At 56.0% G+C, this 21905-nt stretch overlaps 1 protein-coding gene across 2 annotated transcripts in view; it reads left to right on the forward strand.

Annotated features, from left to right (window-relative positions):
• The first annotated feature begins 2394 nt into the window (after window positions 1-2394).
• The window catches only part of LAMC3 (laminin subunit gamma 3), a 32853-nt gene continuing 13342 nt past the window's right edge, over window positions 2395-21905 (forward strand). For both annotated transcript variants that reach the window (XM_025205024.1, XM_025205025.1), the window contains exons 1-12: window positions 2395-2825; window positions 9183-9487; window positions 9876-10006; window positions 11949-12115; window positions 13141-13329; window positions 13819-13936; window positions 14182-14280; window positions 14751-14887; window positions 16050-16157; window positions 17127-17328; window positions 18530-18636; window positions 18989-19207. In XM_025205024.1, the coding sequence (XP_025060809.1) occupies window positions 2444-2825; window positions 9183-9487; window positions 9876-10006; window positions 11949-12115; window positions 13141-13329; window positions 13819-13936; window positions 14182-14280; window positions 14751-14887; window positions 16050-16157; window positions 17127-17328; window positions 18530-18636; window positions 18989-19207 (2164 nt within the window). In that variant the 5' untranslated portion in view covers window positions 2395-2443. The remainder of the gene's footprint in view (window positions 2826-9182; window positions 9488-9875; window positions 10007-11948; window positions 12116-13140; window positions 13330-13818; window positions 13937-14181; window positions 14281-14750; window positions 14888-16049; window positions 16158-17126; window positions 17329-18529; window positions 18637-18988; window positions 19208-21905) is intronic.

Below are 21905 nucleotides of genomic sequence, written 5' to 3' on the forward strand. Positions count from 1 at the left end.
CAGGAATGCTTCAAGGTGCAGAGGGGTCTCTAGAGAAGCCAGCAGATGACAAGACCTCACCCTGGAGTAGGGGCTAGAAGCTGCCCTCTCAGGTCTGTGCCCTTTCATACATCCCGGTACTTCCCTTAGCCCCATCCTCTTCAGGTCACAACTGAGATGCGCTGGGTAGGGGCGAGGCCCAGCCTAGCAAGGGGCACTGGATCCAGGGTTGAGCTGTGTGGGGCAAACGCTGCCATTGCTGGTGATGCTGCAGCCTGGAGCAAAGGGCAGTGAGAGTTGGGCAAGCCCAGCAGAGAAGGTGGCTGATGGATGGGCTAAAGTGCACTGGCAGACACTGGCAAGGGCCAAGGATGCATTTGCATGGGAACACTGCAGTGCATTGGCAGAACTGGGTGTGCTGCAGGGCACACAATATAGCCCTGGTGCTGCTGTAAGTAGGAAACAGGCTGGGGAGGGAAGTTGTTCAGGAATCACAGCTTTCATCTCTCCGCTGCCTGGCTCTGGGGAGCTGTGTGTGTTTGCATCCTGCAGCTGTGAGGCTGGGGCTGTTGGAAGTGCAGGGCCCTTGCAGGGCAATGCAGACCTATGCCAAGGCTGAGTCTTACAATGCCTGACTCCAGTTTGGGGGCAAGTGCCAACCACCGAGGCGTCTGCATCCTCCGCCGCTCCCATCCCGGGTCTAGGCATCTGTCTCTGCACCAGTATCCTCACAGCTCAGCCCTGTCGTGTTTCACAGCTGCCAAGCCAGAGATTGAGCTAAACGCCCAATGGGAGGCAGCCAGCAAGGCCACATCTCTGCAGGGTCCAGGAAACACTTGCTAGAATCCCAGGGTGGGCTGGAAAAACTGTGGGCAAGCAAATGCTTTCTGTTACAGTTCATAGGACTTTTTCAGGAGGAGCCTGGGACGCAGATAAACCTTCTGAGAGCTGCTCTGGTGGGCTGAGTGTGATGCCTGGGAAGGGGGAAGCCAGTGTCACTGCCACAGCATGGTTTGGACACCAAGATGAACCTGCAGCAGCCCACAGGCTGGGTGTCAGGAGATGATGGATCCAGGGCTCCCCAGCACATGCAGCCTTGGGGCCAGGTGAGGCACTTCCCCCCCGGGGAGCCTGCAGACAGCACTTGCTTGCTGGCTGATGAACACATTGTCACCTCTCGCACTGCTGCCAATGCAACTCCTGCATCCCCAGCAAATGCTTTCTGCTGCGGAGAAAACATTTGCTGGACTCAGCTTCACCCCTGCTTCAGGGCTCTGGGGACAGGATCTTTTCCTCACAGCTGCCGGTTTGCCTCCTGCTTGATGATCTCCAGGGTGATTAACTCATCAGCCTCATGAAGCACAGGGGAAAGTGTGGTGTCTACCGGGCAGACTGGCTTGGGCTGCTGCACATCCTCTGACTCCCGCTCCCCAGCTCTGGGGATGCAGTCACCTGCGAGCTGCTGCACCCCGGCAGTGCTTAGCGCTAACAGCTCGAGCTGAAGGACGGTCCCTGTCTGCCATCTACCGGAGGCACTTTGCCCTGCAGGCTTCCCAAGGCCATGAAGACGGTCCCTGCTGAGCGCAGAAAACTGGGCAGTGGGTCTGCAGAGCACTCCAGCATCTCAGGGCTGGGGATCCTGGAGTAGCCAGGCCACGAGCAAGGGGGTGAGGGAGAAGCAGGGCCTTCCGGCACAGTCATGGGGGGATCCGAGGGCCGGTGCATCGAGGTGCTGTGGGTCAGGACTGCGGAGCACCCACAGGCCTGTGCAGGAGAGAGCCCAGGTAGGGCCAGCCTCAGGGCTCGGAGAACTCGAGGGTCTTCCTGTGTGTCTCGATTCAATGCTGAGCAACAGGTGGAGAATCTCCGCTGCCCCTCACTAGATGCTATATAAAATGCAGATGTAGCCGGCCCGTTTCTGGGGCAGAGAGGAGCCAACAGCTTGGGTGGGAGGTGGCATAGGAGACCCAAGCATCCTTACTCACAAGTCAGCTGGGTGCGGGGTGGCCTCCTGCCACCAAGCCTTACCTGCATCCTTTGGCCAGGGCTGGGGGGTGAGCATAGGCTTGCTGCTCTGAGGCAAGGCTGGAGCAATGACCCTAGGGCTCCTGGGATGGCTCTAGCTTGGCCCGCTCCCACGGGCTTTTGGGATGTCCCAGGGACTCCATAGGTGCCCTGACCAAATGGGGATGGGACCCTCATCCTGGCAGTTCACGCTGCCACCTCCAGTGGGGAGACCACAGCCCCCAGGTGGGTAGTGGGCAAAAGCACGGGGGTTTAGGCACGCAGAAGCCAGTCCTTGGCCTTTCCAGCAGCATCCACAAGGTGGAACCCGGACCGAAAGCATCCAGGCCTGGGGGCTGACCCATCCAGCTTCTCCTGCTGCCGAAGGAGGGACGGCTGCCAGGCTCCAGAGACCGCTTCGGACACTGGGGAGGAAGCTGAGTGCCCTTGCTGGCTCGACATGCCGCGAGCCCCTTGCCTCTGCCTGCTGGCTGCTGTGCTGAGCCTGGGCCTGCGCCCCGCCACGGGCGGCATGGACTCCTGCTACGATGCGCAGGGGCGAGCCCGGCGCTGCATGCCCGTCTTCGAGAACGCGGCGTTTGGCCGGGAGGTGCAGGTGACCAACACGTGCGGGTCCCCGCCAGAGGACTACTGCCTCCAGATGGACGACGGGCGCTCCACCCAGCTGTGCCGTCGCTGTGACATGGGCGACCCCCTGCACCACCATAATGCCACCTACCTGACCGACTTCCACAGCCAGGAGGAGAGCACCTGGTGGCAAAGCCAGTCCATGGCCTTTGGGGTCCAGCACCCCAACTCTGTCAACATCACCCTCCGCCTGGGTAAGTGCAGCCAGAATCCCCCCATCCTCCCCGTCCCCAGGGACCTGCCCAGTCCTGCCTCCAACAAGGGGTTGTAGGAGCCCCTCGAGTCTCCTGCTGGCTGCCCCCCACCCCTCCAGCAGTCGGGGCTCGGCATGGGGTGCTGGAAAGAGACAGTCCTTGGAGGGAAGAGGGCGGCTGGTGGGTCCAGTCTGAAATGATTCCTTGTGAACTGGCACAGAGGGATGGGATTAATTTGCTCAACAGCTGGGTGGGGGAAGCGGGACTGTCTAGCTGTGGGGCACTAGCTGGAGCAGCCGGGCTTCTCTCCCTTGCTCTGGTGCTCCCCCAGGCAAGTCCTTTACCCTTCCCTGTGCCTGCCTAACCCAGTGAATGGCACGGCCCTGCCTCCCGGGCTCTCAGGAGGAGAAACACTCGAGCAATGGGGGTTGCTGGGGTCCTGCAGTGGCAGGGGACCACGAGATGGGGGTGAGATGGGGCAGGGCGCTGGCAGGGAGACTGGAAAGCGGAGCTTGTTTCTTGCTGGGCTCAAAGTGGCCAGGGTAGAGCAAGGATGTGCCAAGGGGCTGATGTGATCTAGGAGGCGTGCGAGCATCGAACCACATCTCTGTCATGTTGCCATTTGGCATTGACATGATGCCGCTACAGCTGGGGAAGGATGGCCAGGCAGGGTGACTCAGCCTTGGCATGGCTGGAGCACTTTCCTTCCATCATCTTACAGGGCTTTGCAGAGTGGAGGCCAGAGAGCTTGGTCCAGTCCTGGGGGAGTTGCCCGTGTCATGGGCGTTGTGTCACAGTCGGAGGGATGGAGAGATTATGTGACTTGTCCGAGGCCACATGGGAAGACAGTGGCAGAGTTGGGAGGCCTCCATGAGGCTACTAGTCTAACATGGAGCCCACTAGACCCCAGCTGCCTCTTGTCATCCAGAGGGAAAACATCTGTGTCAAATAGTTAAATATTGAACAAAAAGTACCGCGGGACAGGGCAGCCCAGGTGGGGCTCTACAGGGGCAGCGCCGATGAAGGATTCAGAGCCACCGCCTGTGTCTGAAGGCTGGAGTGAATGGGAATCAGTGTTTGCTGCTTCCCACGACTGCGTGGTAGCGAAGGCGCTGGGTGTAGGCTGAGCAGCGTGGGCAGGCTGCATCAGCACCTCCCAGTAACTCCATTAACTCCAGTGCATTTACCTGGAGGAACATGACCGGGGAATCCATTTTGATGGGCTGGATCCTCAGCTGGCTGGAAGAAGTATTATTGTCATTGATCTTGGGCCCATTAGGCTGGTTCTCACCTGCCGAGGGCCTGACTCTGTACGTATAAATTATTACATAACCGGCCTGCCTTGGCTGGAGCCTGACCGTGCAGAGTGGTGCCTGGCGTGTTTAAGAGCTGGATGCGTTTCCCTGCTGTGTGAACGATGCTGGCGATTGCCCAAGCCTGTGATATTTCCATTGTCATTCCTAGCCTGGCGGCCACCTTTATGGTACAAGGAGGAACAGAGGCACCATTGTTCAGAGCTAAACAAATAGTATGTAGGGATGATGTCCAGGGCTGGAGCTGTGTCAGCTCGTTCTGACTGCTCCTCGGAGACGCACGCTGAGCCTCCCCCGATGGAGTAGGTCCGCAGTACTGCCCTCCACCCCACTGATGGGGCAAAGCTGAGGCCACAGCCGCTGGTTCCCCGGGGAGGATGGAGGGAGACGGGAGTAGCTTGTTTCTGCAGAGGTCACTCCTTTCCCAACCCCCCATGAATCAACAGACATCTGGTCTGAATCCCGGCAAGGGCTTCCTGCCTGGGATGAAAGATGCCGCCGGGTGAGCCAAACCGCCCTCGTTCCAGATCCCAACACCTCTGCAGAACCAGGGTTTTCCTTCGGACATGCAGCAAAGATCAAGCCAGAATAGACCACGGGCATCATCTGGCCTGGCCTCTGTCTCGCCCGTGCTACAGGACTTTTCTAAGTCAGGTCCATCTGTATGAGAGCAGCTCTTTCCCCCAAACCTCCCTTTGAATGTAAACCATTTCCTGTGATGCTGGCTCCACCACAGCCCTGGGTAAAATGTTCCAGTGGTTAATTACCCCCGCATCCTGTGACAAATTGAATTTTGCTCTGAATTTGTCTGAAGTCCCAGCCGTGGGATCGTGCTGTAGCTCTGAAAGATGGAAGAGTCCTCTGCTGTCTGCTTTGCATTCCCTGTGGAGATCTTATGCGCCGGGATCTGGTCACCCCCCAGCCTTCCCTTGATTAAGTTGAATACATGGGGTTCCTTGTATCCCTCGCTGGAGGCATGTTTCTCAATGCTTTATTTAAATTCTCGTGACTGTTCTCTGAACCCCTCCACGTTATCAACATCCTCTTGACCTGTGGGCCCCAGAGCTGGACACAGTTTTCCAATGGAGTCGCAGCTGTGCCAAATGCAGAGGTACTCCAGCCGCTCTGCTTCTACTCCATAGTCCCCTGATGATGCATCTCTCTTGGTTAAAAAGTCATGCTGGGAGTTCACAATCAATGGGTGACCCTCCATCACCCCCAAGTCCTTGCCAGAGTTGCTGCTTCCCTGTACAGAGACCCCCTCTCCTGTAAGGTGGCCTCCCTTCTCTTCCTTAGACATGCAGCGTTACATTTGGCCGTACAAAAATGCCTCCCTATGCCCAGCTTACAAAGTGGCCCAGCTGTCGGCACCCTGCCCTCTTAATACTCCCCATCTTTGCATCATTTTCAGGACTTCATTGTGCTGTCTCAGCCTTTCTTTTCAGGTCATTCATAACTAATATTAAATAGTTTGATCTCTGCAGGACCCCATTAGAAAGAGCACCTCCTTGATTGTCTGTTTAGTTATGCTTTGAACTCTGTCAATTAACCAATTTTGAATCTGTTTAATGATGCCATTTTGGGCTCGTGTCACCCTAGTTTCTTAATCAGTATGTTGTGTAAAACCAAGCCAAATGCCTTACAGAAGCTGACACTGTCACTTTTACCAATGGAGGCTTGTAATCTCAACCACAAAAACATCAGGTTAATTTGACAAGATCTATTTTCCAGAAACCCATGCTAATTACCATTAATTATAGCATGCTTCTTTCATTCTGTATTCATCAAGTCTTCTATCTGCCAGTCCATCATTTTGCCCGTTTTGATTAAAGTCAAGCTGTCAGGCTTATAATGACCTAGATCATCCCATCTACCCTTTCGAGACACAGCAAGACATTAGCTTTCTTCCAGCTGACTTCGTCAGCATTTCGGGGTGATGGAAGATCAGGCCAAATGATCCAGCCCTCTCGGCCAAATCTTTTAAGGCTCCACGCATGTGAACTTCTTGGACCTGCCTGTTGTAGACTGCCCGGTCTGAGCGCCATTCCTAGAATCTGCCAGTCTACGAAACCTCCTCCTATGCCCTCAGGGGACCAGGATGGACCCATTGCCTCCTATATCTGAATCCTTGTGCAACTGCTTTCTTTTTTGTCCCAGAGGACTAGTGCTTGGCTTCTCCATTGGAGACCTTTCAGGCTGACAGTAATACTCCATCTGCCTGTCATGTTTTGCATCAGGAAACCATGGGGAATTTTACACCCTTCGACCCCTTTTGCCTCTTGTGGGATGGGTAAATATTATTCTCCCCATCTTACATCTAAGCAAACTGATGCACAAACAGAAGAGAACGCAGGAGTCCTCCTTTAACGGCCAGATCACAGGCCCCGCAGTGCTTGTTCTTCCCTCCATCCTGCATGTCAGAACTTCTTCTGACATGATTTAAGGGAGAAATCATTATGTGCTAGAGTTTCTCCCTTGGTGACAGCCGTGTCTGTAGTCATGGGTCAATGTGGAGTACCACTGGAGTAACAGAGAGCGTTGTTCAGCCCATTAACTTGAAGCCAGTTTCTGGATCAGGAGCTAACTCCAAACACTTCCTTGATGGTCAGTGCTTTGTTCCCTGGACAACCTGGATGCCTGAACCTGGGAACCCCACTTTTCCTCTCCTCCCTTCTTGCCCCGAATCGGCGCTTATCCCACCAGGGCTCGGTTGCTGGTTGTTTGTTGACACAGTGCACAGACCGGCTTCTCTCCCAGAGGAAACTGCTCTGCCCGTTGACTGCTCTGACCTCCCTCTGTTTTCCTAGACACCCCCCAAGGAATTTCCTGTCTGGGAATAAACCCACCCAAGACACTGAGAGTCCCAGAGGCCTCCAAGGTGTGGGGGACGTCCCCAGCACAGAGAGCAACACACGCTTTGCACCCATGGCCTCTCTGATCCACTCCAGACCCCTGTACCCAGTGCTTGTTCCCTGCGGGAATGCCCGTTCGTGCCAGCCACCCTTGAGACCTATTTTCTGCCTCCCTGAGAACCATATTGAGCCCCGCCAAACCAAGAGAGCTTTCCCAAAATACTGTATTTCTCTCTGGCTAAACACGCATGTGCATCAGAAAGAGCAACCAGATGGAAACAGGTCATGGAGCCCAGAGGTCATCAATGCATTCATCCCTCAATGGCATCACTTTAGGCAGCTCCCAGAGGCTGATAGAGAGGAGCAGAGGGCAGTCGGGATGGCTGGAGAAGGTGGGCCGGATCCGGGGAGGGGCTGCGTCTCCATTGTCACTGAAGCCGTGGGAGCGGAGGGTGTGGGCAGGAGCTTTGGCGCTTGGCTTAGACCCAGCCTTCATGTGCGCCTGTGTCTTCAGGGAGTTGAGTTGCATCCAGCTTTCCCCCCAACGCCTGTGACTCTTGCAGGGCTAGTCTCTGGTAGGCTGTGAGGCCTGGCCAGTCCAGGACTGTCCTACTGCCCAGTCCCTTGCAGAGGTCCCCCCCTGGCTTGCAGTAGCCCGAGTTAACTCAGTTGCTTTATGGGATTCTTGCAAAGTCACAGCCCGTGGCTGACATGGTTCATATGGGCCCGATTAAAGGTTTGTTTTCTTAGTCCCGAAATAACCCCTCTAACATCCCAAACTCATTATCTTTTCAAATAAAGCCAAGGCTTGTAGCTAATTATGTAGAAAGCCAGTCTTTGAGCTGGCCCAGCCCTTTGTCTTGTACAATTAAGCAGTTTGATATTTGTATTTAGGCTTTTTCTTTAACTCTTAGAGGTGGTTTCAGGGTTGGGTTGAAGGCCCCGGAGCCTGGAGTCCTCTGCCGCTCCTCTGTACAGCCAATGCAACAGCAGTGCTGCACAGCCCTGGCTTTGAGGGCATCAAGATCTGCTCCCCCCAAACCACCCCTGTCCTCGTGCTGCCCAAAAGAAGCCAGTTAGTGATGCTGGACCTGATGAGCCTCTCCTATCCACTGGTTTTGCACTGCTCTGGCTCCCCGGGGCCAGCTCAAGAGCTGGCATCAATTAGCATGATGGCATTGGCCTTGTCATTGGGGCAAGTGGGTCATTGGTTTGGTGGCATTGCTCCTCAGTGGCATAGGTGAGATCTGAACTGGGTCCAATGCACAGGAAGGGTTTTGTAATGGGGGTATCCACACCCCAGACTTGGGCTCAAGACCCAGCAGGCTTGTTGCACCAGCGTATCTGGGCAGTGGCTTGGGCACAGTCGTGCTAGGTCAGATTTCAGCCGGCACCAGGATCTGAGTGCCTGTGTCCCAGCTCTGACCCCAGTGTGGATGGGCTGGCCAGTTCCTAACATCCAGTCTCTTCCTTCCCGTCGTTGGCATGCGGCAGCGTCTGAACAGCAGCCGCGTTGCTTTCTTTGGACTGACATATCTGGTTGTATATCAAGAGAAACAAAAGAGGCGGAAGTAAACACGAGGCTTGGAGTAGCAGGCTGCAGGAGCTGGTATGTCCTGCCCAGAGCTGATGCTGTGCTGAGCGAGAGGAACACGTGGCCACTCTGTGAGCAGCCCCTGCCCACCCTGGGGTAACCTGGGCCGTGCACAGAGGAGGGAGCCCTGGCTGCTCTGAGCTCTTGTGTTTCTCAGGGCAGCTTGTCTTCCCAACTGGCCCGCCTCCCCTACTCATTCTAGCCATTAAATCTGGAAGCTGATTTTGTGCTTATGCAGAAAGCGGCCGTCCGGGGGCTGAAGTCTTCCACCCAAGAGGTACAGCAGGGGCAGCCACGTGTGGCTGGGCATCAGCAGTCCTGAGCATCAGGACTCCGGGGTCCTATTTCAGACCCGTAAGATGAGGTTAATGGTTCTTAAACTCCGTGCAGTTTAGAAGTACATGTCAGGGGTTTCTTATGGCCCAATATGGGGCATAGCATGTACAGTGTGTCCTGGTTACCCCATCTTTGGTGCAATATGTCACCAGATTTCGGCAGGCACTTGGAAATCTGAAGTCCTTCACTCCCCAAGGAAGCTCTGCAGGCACTGGGGAGCTCACTCCTCCTCGCTGTCTCCTCTTCTCTCCTCTCTCACCAGGGAAGTCGTACGAAATCACCTACGTGCGGCTGAAGTTCCACACCAGCCGGCCGGAGAGCTTTGCCATTTACAAGCGCAGCCGCACCGGCGGGCCCTGGGTACCATACCAATACTACAGCGCTTCCTGCAGGAAGACGTACGGGAAACGGGAGAGGCAGTACCTGCGGCCCGGTGAGGACGAGCACGTGGCCTTCTGCACTGAGGAGTTTAGCGACATCTCCCCGCTGAGTGGAGGGAACGTGGCCTTCTCTACCTTGGAGGGCCGGCCCAGCGCCTACAGCTTTGACCAGAGCCCCGTTCTGCAGGTACCGGGGTTGGCTGGGGGTGAGTGTATGGATGGTGGTAGCTCGGGGGAGTTGCCTGTGCTCAGAGATCAGTACTATTGCCAGTGCTCTGATTATCATGGTGTAGAGATACCTGCTCAAAGGCAAAGAGAGAGACTCCGCTCCTAATGCCTTTAGGAGATGGTGGGAGCCTGTGTGCATCCACCTGTGTATGTAGGAAGGCACAGATGAGCCAGGCTTGCATGGGTTGGATTTATAGGGTCCTGCTGGGGTATATCCCATGGTCCAGACTCCCATGGTAGCTATCGCCCCTTCTGTTCCATCTTGTAACAGAGCTGCTGACTCTGTTTCCTACTTTAGAGGCATTTGTCTGAGCCGTTCCTCATATGCTGTGCCCTGGGTTTTGCAGGACTGGGTGACTGTCACCGACCTGCTCATCTCCTTGAACCGGCTCAACACATTTGGGGATGACATCTTCAAGGACCCCAAGGTGCTGCAGTCCTACTACTATGCCATCACGGACTTCTCTGTAGGCGGCAGGTAGGGGGGCTGCCAGGCTGGTGAAGGGAGCAGTGTGGAGCAGGAGGAAACATATCTCTGGGCATAAGACCCAGACTCCTGGGTCCTGTTTCCAGCTCTGCAGTTCAGTAGCTGTGTGACCTTGGGTCAGTCACTTAAATCTCTCCATGCCTCTGTTTTCCCCTCTGTAAAATGGAACTGATACCATACGGGCGTTTGTGAGGCCCAGAGCTCTTGGAGACCCTCCAGTGAGAATCCTTTACACTTGAGCTGTCCCGTGACACAGGGCACCACGTACGTTCATTGGCCATCCTCCGTCTTGGTCCTTCCAAAAAGCTCTCTTAGTGACATGAATTTCAGTGGAGTTCAAGGGTCATCCTTTCTCTGCCTAAATGTCCCTCATTACAGCCCCTTCTCCCCGGAAAGCTGGTGCTGTTTGAATGTTCCTGCTATGGGAGGGATGGGGAACTTCCAGGTGCAGCTGATGGAGACCCCTTTCTGGGAAACGGAGCCGGGCATGAAAGCTGGTTGTGGGAATCTGCTTGTGTGGGATGGGCCTTTGCACAATTAGACACCTAAAATGCAGCTTCATTGTAGCCAGAAGGAAGGGTGCTTCCCATGCCATCAGCTGAAGCAAAGCTCAGAGATATGCGTGGTTGGTGGTAGCTGCAGACACCCTCCAGCACCTTACAGATTGAGCCTTGCTCAGACCCGTAAGGCATGTGGCCACTTCCTTGCTGCCCCTGGCACTGAAGCCTGGGGGCACACTGTTAGCAGGAGGGAAAGGCTGTGGGTGGAGGGCTGAGGGATCCTGTCTAGCTGAGCTTGTCTTCCTTTTATCTGCCACGTCAGCCCAAAATTACCCTTCTGGAGCCTGCAGAGGACACTTGGCATCTTAAGGATGAGCTGGGCAAGGGTTGCGTTCAGTGCTCATGAGGGACCACCCTGGATATGCCGAGCTCCTCATGCCCTCTGTGCCCTTCCTCTCAGGGTCCCAACTGGAGCAAGTCTGTGTCTACTCCGTCTCGCTGCTCCTGCCACATGTCCTGGTGACTCTGGAGAGCAGCGCCCTGTGCTCCGGGGCAGAGACACAGCCAAGAAGCAGGGTGGGAGAAGTGCTGCAGGCTGCAGGAGGAGCAGCCTTGACCATCTCTAACACCCCGGGCCCAAACAGCTGGAGTTTGTTAGTGCTAGATTTAGACCACCCTCAGTCTGAATGACCTCGTGGCTCGATCTGCCGGGGAGTGCATCGGGGAAGGGGCAGCAGCTGGCTGGCCTTGAGGCAGCCTGGCCTCTGCTCCTGTCTCTCCCCCTCCGTCGCGGGTGACGTCCATCCTGTCCAAAGCCAGTCACAACAAATGACCTTCCAGGGGGCCCAGAAGCTGCTACCCCAGGCCCTTTCAGGCTTCTCCGTTCCAGCTGCTACCGTGGACTTGATCTGTGGGCTCCATCCTCCCTTCTTGATGCGTGCTGGAGGCAGTTGCCCCATCCAGCAGACCAGAGCTGTCCCCTGGCAAACGGCTGGGAGCTGGTCTCAAACGGGCCTTGCTTTGCATGCTTCTGCTTACCTTGGCCCAGAGCAGGGCACCTACAAGAAATAGCTTCCCTTCGTCTTCTGGCTGAGATTCTCGACACCTCTCTCACTTCTGCCTCCATCAGTCCTTTGCCTTTTTCCAAACCCTTCCTGGATGCACATGTGTTGCCCCAGCGTACAAGCCCGAGGAGTTGCTGATCCAGGGTTGCTGCTCGCTCTGGCTGCCACCTTGAGATAACACCTTAGTGCAACCTCTCTGAGTCCATCACGGCTTGGGGCACATCCTCCTAGGGCTTCCCTGCAGTCAGTGCAAGCTGAGTCCAAATGGGAGGGAATGGCTCTGCTGAGCCAGGTGCTCCCTGAGGTTTAAAGTCCGGAGGAGCTGAAGGCAGGTGGAAACCGTGGCTCTCCCCCTCTGGCCCCTTCCAGGTGCAAGTGCAATGGCCATGCCAGTGAGTGTGCCCCGAACGAGGCTGGGCAGCTGGCTTGCCTCTGCCAGCACAACACCACCGGCGTGGACTGTGAGCAGTGCCAGGCCTTCTACCAGGACCGGCCGTGGGCACGCGGCACAGCAGAGTCTGCTAACGAATGCCTCCGTGAGTACCCCCGATCCTGTGCCATGTGCCTGTGGGCCCTCTCTTGGCTACGAGGTGCCAAGGTGATTTTTTTTACCCATACTTGTGGCAGGAGTGGAAAAGAAGCAGCAGCATTCAGGGAAAGTCACTGAGCCTGCTGGCTGCACCGCAGGGCAATCTCCTCCCAAGAGCACTGTCCTACTGGGGGTAGGATGGAGGGCCAGCATCTCTGGCCTGAATTCATCTCCCGTAACGCCTCTGGTGCCTCAGGGGTGTCAGGGCGCTTCCTTAGACTCATGACTGCCTTGGAAGGCACAGCTGGGGTCTCCTCTCTGCTCACTCCATGCTTACCAGCTGGTGCCCTGCCCTGCTCCAGGTGGGAAGCTCTAGCCCTGCTACCAGCACTGGAAAGCTGTGTCTACTTTCTCAAGGGGGCTTTTCTCCATAGGTTGCAGTGCCCAGTAGGTCATGGTTGACCCAGGGGGTTGTAGTGGGCCATGGGTCATAGCACCTGATGCCCAGCGAAGTCATTTCAGGGTCTTTGATTGCCTCTGGGGCAGCCACGTCTCCTATTCCCCTGGCATAAGAAAGAGACCGGCTGCCATATCATACGGATGTGGTGGAAAAATGCCTGCCCTGGCACCTTTTGTGATCAGAGGGAAACCCCCAGAGCTCTCTGTTGTCAGTGCACTCAGCAGCCAGGCTGAGGACCTGCACAGCAGAGTACAGCCCTTCACCACCATCTCTCTCCAGCATCCCAGGAGCATGGGAGCAGATTTTGGGGGCAGGAACCATGCAGTTTGTGCCTGAGACTCCTCAGTGTTGCTGCAGCACAACACAGAGCAATGCTGAGAGGTGATGGAGGGAGATAACATGAGCCCTTCACTGCAGGGGACCTAGGCTGGACCCAGCTGTGGTCCTTGATGGTGGGTCCATGTTGAGGCCCAGGCCCTCCTCAACCTCCTACAGCCTTGCAGACCCGCCACCTCTGGCTGTCCTCTTCATCCTCTGTGAAGTTCCCGTTCTTTCTCCTTCCCCTGGCACAGCATGCAACTGCAGCGGACACTCAGACGAGTGCTTCTATGACCGGGAGCTGTACCGCAGCACTGGGCATGGCGGGCACTGCCGCCACTGCCGGGACAACACAGACGGGCCACACTGCGAGCGCTGTCGGCCGAACTTCTACCGCTGGGATGGGTGGGCAGCCTGCCAGCCCTGCAGCTGCAACGTGGCAGGGAGGCAGGGCAGCGGGGAGCACGCTGGCAGGGGCGTGGCTGATGCCACAGCCCCACCTGCTGCTCTAGCCACCCTTGGGATGGGTCTTGGGGCAAGTTTACTCTAGAAGAGGGTACCAGCAGGGCTCAGGGCTGCTGGAAGCCCAGTGCAGATGGCTAAATGGGCCATGGAGGGATTTTGCCAGAACATCTTGTTTCACTCGCTGCTCCAGAGTCATCTGAACCTTTGGTTACCCCAGCACACAGCTCTGGGACCCCCAGGCCCAGCCCATGCACTGTGGAGCTGGAAAGAAGCATGCTGTGGGCTGGGGGCAGGGACAGGAATATGGGTGCCAGTAGCTGTGGGGTAGGCTAAGCTGCCCCCTTGAATTCCTGGGTGGAACAAGCCTTAAATGTCCACGAGTGTGTCTCCCCCACTTGCCCTTGCCCTCCTCCAGACTCCCTGGCTTGCCCACTGTCCCAGCCTTGGCACCTCTTGGTTCCCCGCAGGGTCCCTGCAGCTCCAGTGTGACAGCTCTGGAGCCTGCCCCTGCAAGGCTACCGTGACCGGCTGGAAGTGCGAGCGCTGCCAGGACGGCTTCCACTCCCTCAGTGAAGGGGGCTGCAGGTGAGAGGCCTGAGCCCAGGTGCCCTGGGCTTTAGGAGTGCAGACTGGCACCCCCACGCTCATCCCATCCCTCTCCTGGGCTGTGGGGAGGTGGGTTCAGTGCTGGGCTCTTCTCTGCATCCTGCCCCAGAGAGCAGCATCTACCTGGCCTGGGCAGCTGGAGGAGGGGAGGCCTCACAGGTGCTGGTAGGGGATGAGCTGGGGCGCGGGGTTTGCTCTCACCTTGTTGGTTCTTGCCCCCGCAGGCCCTGCGACTGTGATCCCGCCGGCAGCGTGGGGACGTGCGACCCCAACTCAGGGCGCTGCACCTGCAAGGAGAAGGTGGAAGGGCACCTGTGCAACATGTGAGCTGAGCAGCTCCTCAGGCTGTGCCCAGGCCAGTGTAGGATGGGGGCAGGACTGGAGAAGCGATTTCCCCTTTGGCAGTGGGGGTGGGAGCCCAGGCTGCCTCTGTGCAGTGCCTCTTGGCTGTAGGGGGAACCAGGAACGTCCTCCTTGCTTCCAGTGGGGCTTGGACCAGAGATGGGGGAAGGGGTGTGCTTCCCACTTCTTGCTGGAGAGGAAAGGACTGCCCTGGCCTTGCCTTCCCCAGCCACCTGCAGCCGGTGCTGCCGTGATGGTTCATTTCCCCAAACCCTCTGCAGCGGTGCCTGCTTGAGGAGCTGGGATCAGGACTGGCTTGGAGCAACTTTCCTCCTCCTTCGGGCTCATGCACACACCCCCCTCTCCCCGTGCTGCATGGGGCTGCGAGGGAAGTGGCTGTGAGCTCCCCTTGCCCCGTTCATAGCAGTGCATTTCTTTTCCCTGGTGCCAGATGCCAGCCTGGCTCGTTTAACCTGCAGCCCCACAACCCCGCTGGCTGCACCAGCTGCTTCTGTTATGGCCACTCGAATGTGTGCACAGCGGCCGCCGGGTACGAGGTGCATCGCATCCACTCCGACTTCAGCCAAGGTACCAGCCTGCCGGTCTGGGAGCAGCACAGCTGGCTGCTTTGGGGGAGATGGTCACAGGCAAAGAGGTCTCCCCCCACAGCCCTGGGCCCCCTGTGCTCCTCTGGGGCATATTCACTGCGTTCCCACCCCTGGCTCATAGCAAGATGCAGCAAGCTCCTGCTCACCCTTTGCAGAAGCGGTAGGAAGGGTCCAAAAGGACTGCTCCCTCCTCTGAGCTCTCATCTCAGCATCACAACCTCAGCCGAGTCGCTGTGTGTAGCCGGGCTCATCCCCACTGGGGAAAAGCCCCTGGATGAGCACAGCTTTGAGAGGAAAGGAGCAGGACGGTCTCTGCGGGTTGGAGGGGCATCCGCGGGGCTGAACGCCGGTCCCCAGGCTCTATATTTGAGGAGACTCTGCCCTCTGCCGAGGACTCAGGGCAACAGCAACATCAAACCCTCCAGCTGGTCCAGAGGCGGCTCTCCCGCCACCCTAGTCTGAGGGCTTTGCCTGGGAGCTTGTCCCCTCTGATGGGGCTTGTCCCGTGGCTTCGGGATGGGGGTGTGCGGAGAAAGGCCTGAGAAGCTGAATCAGCCCCTGATGGGGTGAAGGCTTCCTGGCCCAGGGGAAAAATATCCTTATGGCTTTGCCAGGTGGTAGCTCAGCTCTGCTTATGAATGCTCCCCAGCCTGGGCACTGCTGCCCAGAGACCCAGTGGGTGAAGATATCTCAAGAAGAAGCTTGTCCTGATTGAACTGAAAATGTCGTGTCCTTCATGGTGTGGATGTGACGTGTCCCCTAGCTCTGGAACGGACGTCGGGCCTGATCTAGCTGATGCAGGGGTGGCCCCGGGAGGGATGTGACTCTCAAATGGGCCAGACAGTCAGGGGCTCAGCACCCGCCACTGTTCTCTGTGCTCCATGCTTCCCCCGCGGATTTGGGTTGTCCCCACCGTGCTGTGCTCCTGGGGAAGTCAGAGGGTTCGTGGGATAAATTGGGGCTCATTTGGGTCAGGGGTTCCTTGAATATGAAAAGGCTAGATGTCCACGTGGCCTCCCTTCATGACCCTCTGGCCAGGTCAAGACTTTTTGGGGACAGAGGGTCGTTCCTCATTGAATCCCCTACGCTGGCTCTCCGGTCAGGCCGGCAGCCCACCCAGGTGTTGTGTACCCGTCACGCAGGGCCCGAGGGCTGGAAAGCTGAGGCACCAGGTGGCAAGGAGACACCTCTGCATTGGGCCAAGGGGAAGATCTACCTCGAGCAGGAGCCAGTGGATTTCATCGCGCCAGGTATGGCCTGGGTATCGGTGAGGGGTGTCGGGACGGCGGTCACTACGTGGCTGCAGCAGAACCCATGCTGGGGTCAGTTGTTTAAATCATCATCATTAAATCATCTGTGGATTTAATCGGTGGATGAAATCATGGTGCCTTCAAAGCCAGGCAGAGTGCCCTGATGCTCAGTTTTATCCCCTGCCCTGCTGTTGATTTGCTGGGTGAGCTCAGGCAGCAGTGTCCCTTCCTGTTCAGTACCTCCTTATCTAGGAAATGACTCTCACCTCTGTTGGGCGGGTGTTTGGAGATCTGCAGGTGAGCAGCACTGTGAAGGAGCTGGGCATTTCCCCTCATCCATAGGAGATGTGGGTCTTCTTGCCACGAAGGGGAATTCATGCTGCCAAGGGTGTGGTTATAGGGAGGCCTGGGGGCTGCACACCGCAGGCACGCTGGCTGAAACATAACATTAGAAGTGGCATACCCGTCACAGATTCACAGAAGTTCAGGGCTGGATGGGACCTCAGGAGATCATCGGGTCCAGTCCCCTGCTCTGGGCAGGAAAGACTGCTGGGGTCAAATAACTAGCCTTGGGGTCCATCTAGCCCCGTCCCCAACAGTGGCAGGGGTGGATGCTATAGAGGGAGAGCATTGAAATGGATATTTCTTGAGTGATCTGTCCCCTATTCAATACCCTCTCTGGCATCCACCATTATTGGCTTAGAGATGCCAGAGGAAACATCTCAGATTGCTCTGCTCAATAGCCATGAATAGATCTATCATTCACAAATTTATCCAGTGCCTTTTTGAACCTGGCTCTGCTACCTGCCTCCACCGTGTCCCATGGCAATGAATTGCAGAAGCTAACTATGCATTCATTACAAGTTCTGCCATTGACATTGCTGAGAGCAGGATCGGGCCCAGAGGGTGGGAGAACCTGGTTCATCCCCCGTCTTACCGACTCTTCCCCCCTTCCTTTCGCTTCCCCAGAGAAGTTCCTTCATGACCAGCGCCTCAGCTACGGGCAGCTCCTCTCACTGCGCATCCAAGTGGAGGGGAACAAAACTGGATCCTCGGCATTTCCCATCGGGCTGGTCTTGGAGGGACATGGCATCGTGGTGTCTTTGAGCTCCTCGGCACTGCCAGGCAGGGACAGCCAGTCCCTCCCCACCGAGCATGAGGCCACCTTCAGGTACAAGTGGTCTGAGTCCCCCGCCCAGCCCACGAGCCTCCATGTCCCCAAAACCCAGTAGCACAGCTGGCCCCACTCTTGGCAGAATCCGGCAGAGAGGGCACGGGGGGGAACAGGCCTTCGAGACCTGCAGAAAGCCCAGCACAGGCCAATAGCTTGAAGTTGCAGCAGAGTAAGTTGATATTGGACCTCAGCAAAAACTTCTTCACTGTTAGAGCAGTGAGGCAGTGGGTATGTACCTAGGGAAGATGAGGACTCTCCATCAGTGGAGGTGTTCAAGGAGAGCCACTGGTCTGGGGTAAGATAGGTGTAGCGATGCCTATGTCTTACTGTGGAGATTCCCCAGGCGTCTGGGCTTTGCTGGGGCTGGGAGGGAATTTCTCCCCATGCCTTGCCACTACATGTCTCAGAGGTTTTTTAAACGTTCCCCAGAGGCACTGGGTGTTATCTGTAGTCAAAGCTGGGGATTGTGACTGGACTGTGCCTATGCTTCTGCTGGGATTTAAACCCAGAGGGTCCTGGCTAGAGGGTCTTGCCCTTCTGCTCAGGGTCAAACCGATCGCTGTATTTGGGGTCAGGAAGGAATTTTCCTCCATGGTCAGATTGATACCAACTGAGGTGTTGTAGCGGGGCACAGCCTCTTCCTGGGGTCTCTGGAGGGTATATTAACAACTTTACAGAAACACGACATTGGCCACCATAGTGCCCCTGCTTCACCTGGGGCAGGTTCGGGTGTGATGTCTGGTGTTGTGTCAGGGATGACTGTAGTTTTACTAAGGGGCCAGACAATGGATGTGCTGGGATGGTTTGGGACAGGGAGGATCCTGCCTCAGGCCTCTGGAGGTCCCTTCCAGCCCCACTTCTGTATCCTTCTGTGATGCCAGCACCTTCCCCGGTGCTGATTTCACCTTGCTTTTCTCCCCAAGCAGCCTCCTTCTCTATTGCCTGTGAACACATGTGCATGCATGTACCCACACCCACACCCATACCTGCACACGCCCCACAGGGAATCGGGGCCTGAGCCTCCTCTGATAATTCGTAGACATGCCTCCTGCCATTCCCCTGTGTCTCTGATGCAGCTGGGCCTTCCCCCTGGCCAAGGGATTTCTATTCCCGTGAGCCCAGCCTACCCACCCCTGTGCGTGCAGGGCATTTGTAGTGGGTGACGCCACACCACTCCTTCTGGGCTGGTTCCCCATAGGCTCCATGAGGCGGAGATGGAGCCCTCGCTGTCATCCTTCGACTTCCAGCACCTGCTTTCCAACCTGACTGCCCTCCGGATCCAGGCTGGTAGCAGCCAGGCACCATGTAAGTGACCTCTGGCAGCCAGGAGGCGGCTGCTTTGTAGGTAGCCTGTCCCTCCAGGGAAGGGCTGTCTGCAGCTTTTTGCGGACAGTGGGCGCTGCAGTAGGTAGCTCTGCAGTGAAACAGGGATATGGGGTCCTGGGAAGTGAGGTTTCAGCTTGTCGGGTCTCCAGGGAAGAGACTGTCTCCCCCTTTTTGTGTGTGCAACCCCTCCCTAGCACAGGAAGGCCCTGGCTGGGATTGCGGGCAGCCCTAGACAGGGCATTAAGCGAGACAGCACTGGGTTCCCCTCCCAGACTGACAGTCCATGGGAGGGTTCCTCTACCTACTTTAACTCCCTTTCCTCCTTCTGCAGGCAGGGTCTCCTTGCACGAGGTCCAGCTCACCTCTGCTCGCCCAGGGCTCTCCTCGCCCACGCCCTGGGTGGAAGACTGCGTCTGCCCACAGGGCTATGTCGGGCAGTTCTGCGATTCCTGCGCACCTGGTTTCAAGAGAGAGGCTCCCTTCGGCGGGCCCTTCTCCAGTTGCATCCCTTGCACCTGTAACCAGCACGGCAGCTGTGACCCCAACACAGGTCTGCGCTCCCTCCCGGTGACTTGTCTTTCCCACTGCGTGATCTCGCCTTCCTTTGCAGGAAACCATCCTGGCCATCTGTTCATTCCCTGGCTTCCCAATTAGCCATATAATTACCTGGCAATTGCGCTGTAAATCGTAGATAATAGATCTGCATAATTGCATGTTCCCAAAGAATAGTGGGGAATGATGCCGGGAGCTCTAGCACCCAGTGTCTCTAAGGTTTTAATCGCTGGGTAAACTACAAGGGGCTACTTTCTGGCAGAAATACCTGACTAACTGCAATGATACTGGTGATAGTAGGTGATAAGAAGTCACACATCTACCGCTGTGAATATATGTGGGGCTGGAGAAGAGAGAGCATAAGGAGGAATGAAATGCATTGAAAGGCAGGAGGTGTTGGTTGTAACCATGTTTGTCTAAGGACATAGGCAGACAAGGTTCTTTGGGTAAATGTGATATCTTTTATTGGAACAACTAAATGGTTGGAAAAATTGTTATTTACAAGCTTACCAGGCAGAAATACCCTTCTTCGGGCATAGGAAGAGTCTGCTGTTTTGTGTTCTCTTTGAAAGGCAGGAAGCACTGATAAAGGGTGGTGGAGCTATTGGAAGGAGAGTGATCCTAGCAACAATGCTTGGGGTAGATATGAGGAGCAGAGATAAGCGGCAGAGAGTCTGGGTGGGTGATGGTTGCTGCAGCAGAGCTGAGAGCAAATCAGCATGGGCAAGGCAGGGGAGAAAGCAAGGAAGAAATGGATTATGGGGGCTGTGGAGGAGGAATGAGGGGTTTAACAAAAGAGCTGGAGAGATCCTGAGACTGTATGGTACATGCCATGGGGCCGCGTGCTGCAATGCAGCTATGGTCCTGCTACAGGAGTTTACATGTGTGCACGCACGTGCACATGGCTGGGATGTGTGGCTAGGATGTTTTTCCACATGTGCATTAGGACTTGAAGGTCCTATGCAAGGAGGTGCACACTGTCTGCATGTCACTGCAGTTGAGAGGCTTGGGATCCTTGTTCCCCTCTGGAGGGTGGCTCAGAGAAGAGGTCAGTGAGGTTGTTAATGAGGCATGTGTGGTTGTGTCCACACTGGGCAGGTGCTAGAACGTGTGGCAACAGAACCTGAGACTGCCAGCCCTGTGCTAAGCCCTATTGTGCTCTGGTGTGCCCCGTGGCCATTTGGTGGTTTGCTGGGATGGGATTTGGGATCCTTTGGTCGGCATCACTGGCTGAAAGCCCTCTAGTTAGCTGCATGCAAAGTGGGGCTTAAGTGCTGCACTACTACTGATGAATGGGGAGAGAACTTCAGAGGCAGAGGTAGACAGCCGTGGAGGAACTGTAGGGAGACGAGGGTTGATTATCAGGCCTTAGTCTGTCCAGGCTGCAACCTGATTCCACAATGTGAAATGAGTCGCTGCTCATGTTACAGCAAGTTGTGTGGGTTTTTTTTATATATATTTTGGAAATTTTTTCATGTACCAGGTCAGATTAGCCAGATTGGTTCTGAATTCTATGAATCATTCAAAAGCTTTATGTGGCCCCACTACCGGCAAGTATTCTCCACCCCAAACTTTTCAGCCTGGGGCTTCAGATATTTCCAAATCCTTTGGCAGGCATCCTACTTTTTTTTTTTTAATATTTATTTCTCTATATAGAAATAAATATATATATATATATATATATATATATATAACTTTACCTCCAACACTCCGCCAAGCACCCCAAGTGGTTCACTTGGCAGGTCAAAGCACACTTTGACAGTTAAACCATTAAAAACCCATTACACGGTTCGCACTACGTATCCGCGCACCCACACGCCCATCTCCGTACCCGTACCCACTGCCGGCCTGGCAGCCACCCTACATGCAGGCCCAAGCTCATGGTCTCGGGGTTTGGATGCCCCCAAGTTTCGCTTGCCCTCAGCTGTATGGCTGCAGGAGCAAGCTAGTTACAACGAGTTACACCAGGCTACGGGACAGGCGCTAAGCCCTGCTAGTTTGGCCAGCTAGTTTGGGTGCCAGATACCTCTAAACTGCCCTTAGAGAGTTTTGCGTGTGGAAGGTAAAGCAATTAGGGGTGAAACATAGGTGAGAACCCATGTTAACTCTGCACTGAAGACCTTCTGTCCAGTTTTGTAGTTCAAGGGGTGGGGGATCATCTGCATCAGCACTCTAGGTTTCTAGGGATCAGCCCTGCTGAAATGGGGTCAGTCATGCACACGTGATGGTGCATAGCAGTACTCTCAGGCAAGAGGCGGCTTTGCACAGGCACAGACTCCATCTGCCGGGGGCTCTGCTGCCCACTTTGTGCTAGGGGAAAGCAGGCGGGCACATGCCGTGTTGCTGCAGATATGTCATTGAAGCAAACCTGCCCGGCCTGCCAACTCCCAATGAATTGCAGATGGCAGGGAGCTCCCCCCTGCACTGAGAGCTGCTTCTCCAGGGAAAGTGTCTGGTTTTCTTCAGCTCTCTGGCAGGGAGGGGAAGCTGCTGGTTCACACAGACACCCCGGCCTCCTGCCCCCAGTTTGACTGGGATAACCATGTTCTGCAATTCCCCTGCGGTTCCAGCTGGACTCCTTGTGTGCTCTCAGCTATTGGTAATGATTGACTGTGCCTGGGATAGCAGCCAGCCCGGCCAACGTGGCCCTTGGTGTGAATGGAGCTGTGGGACACCCACCTGGCCCTTCCCCTGCT

This window comes from Alligator sinensis, unplaced genomic scaffold (genome assembly GCF_000455745.1).
Source record: "Alligator sinensis unplaced genomic scaffold, ASM45574v1 scaffold388_2, whole genome shotgun sequence".
Taxonomy (NCBI): Eukaryota; Metazoa; Chordata; order Crocodylia; family Alligatoridae; genus Alligator; species Alligator sinensis.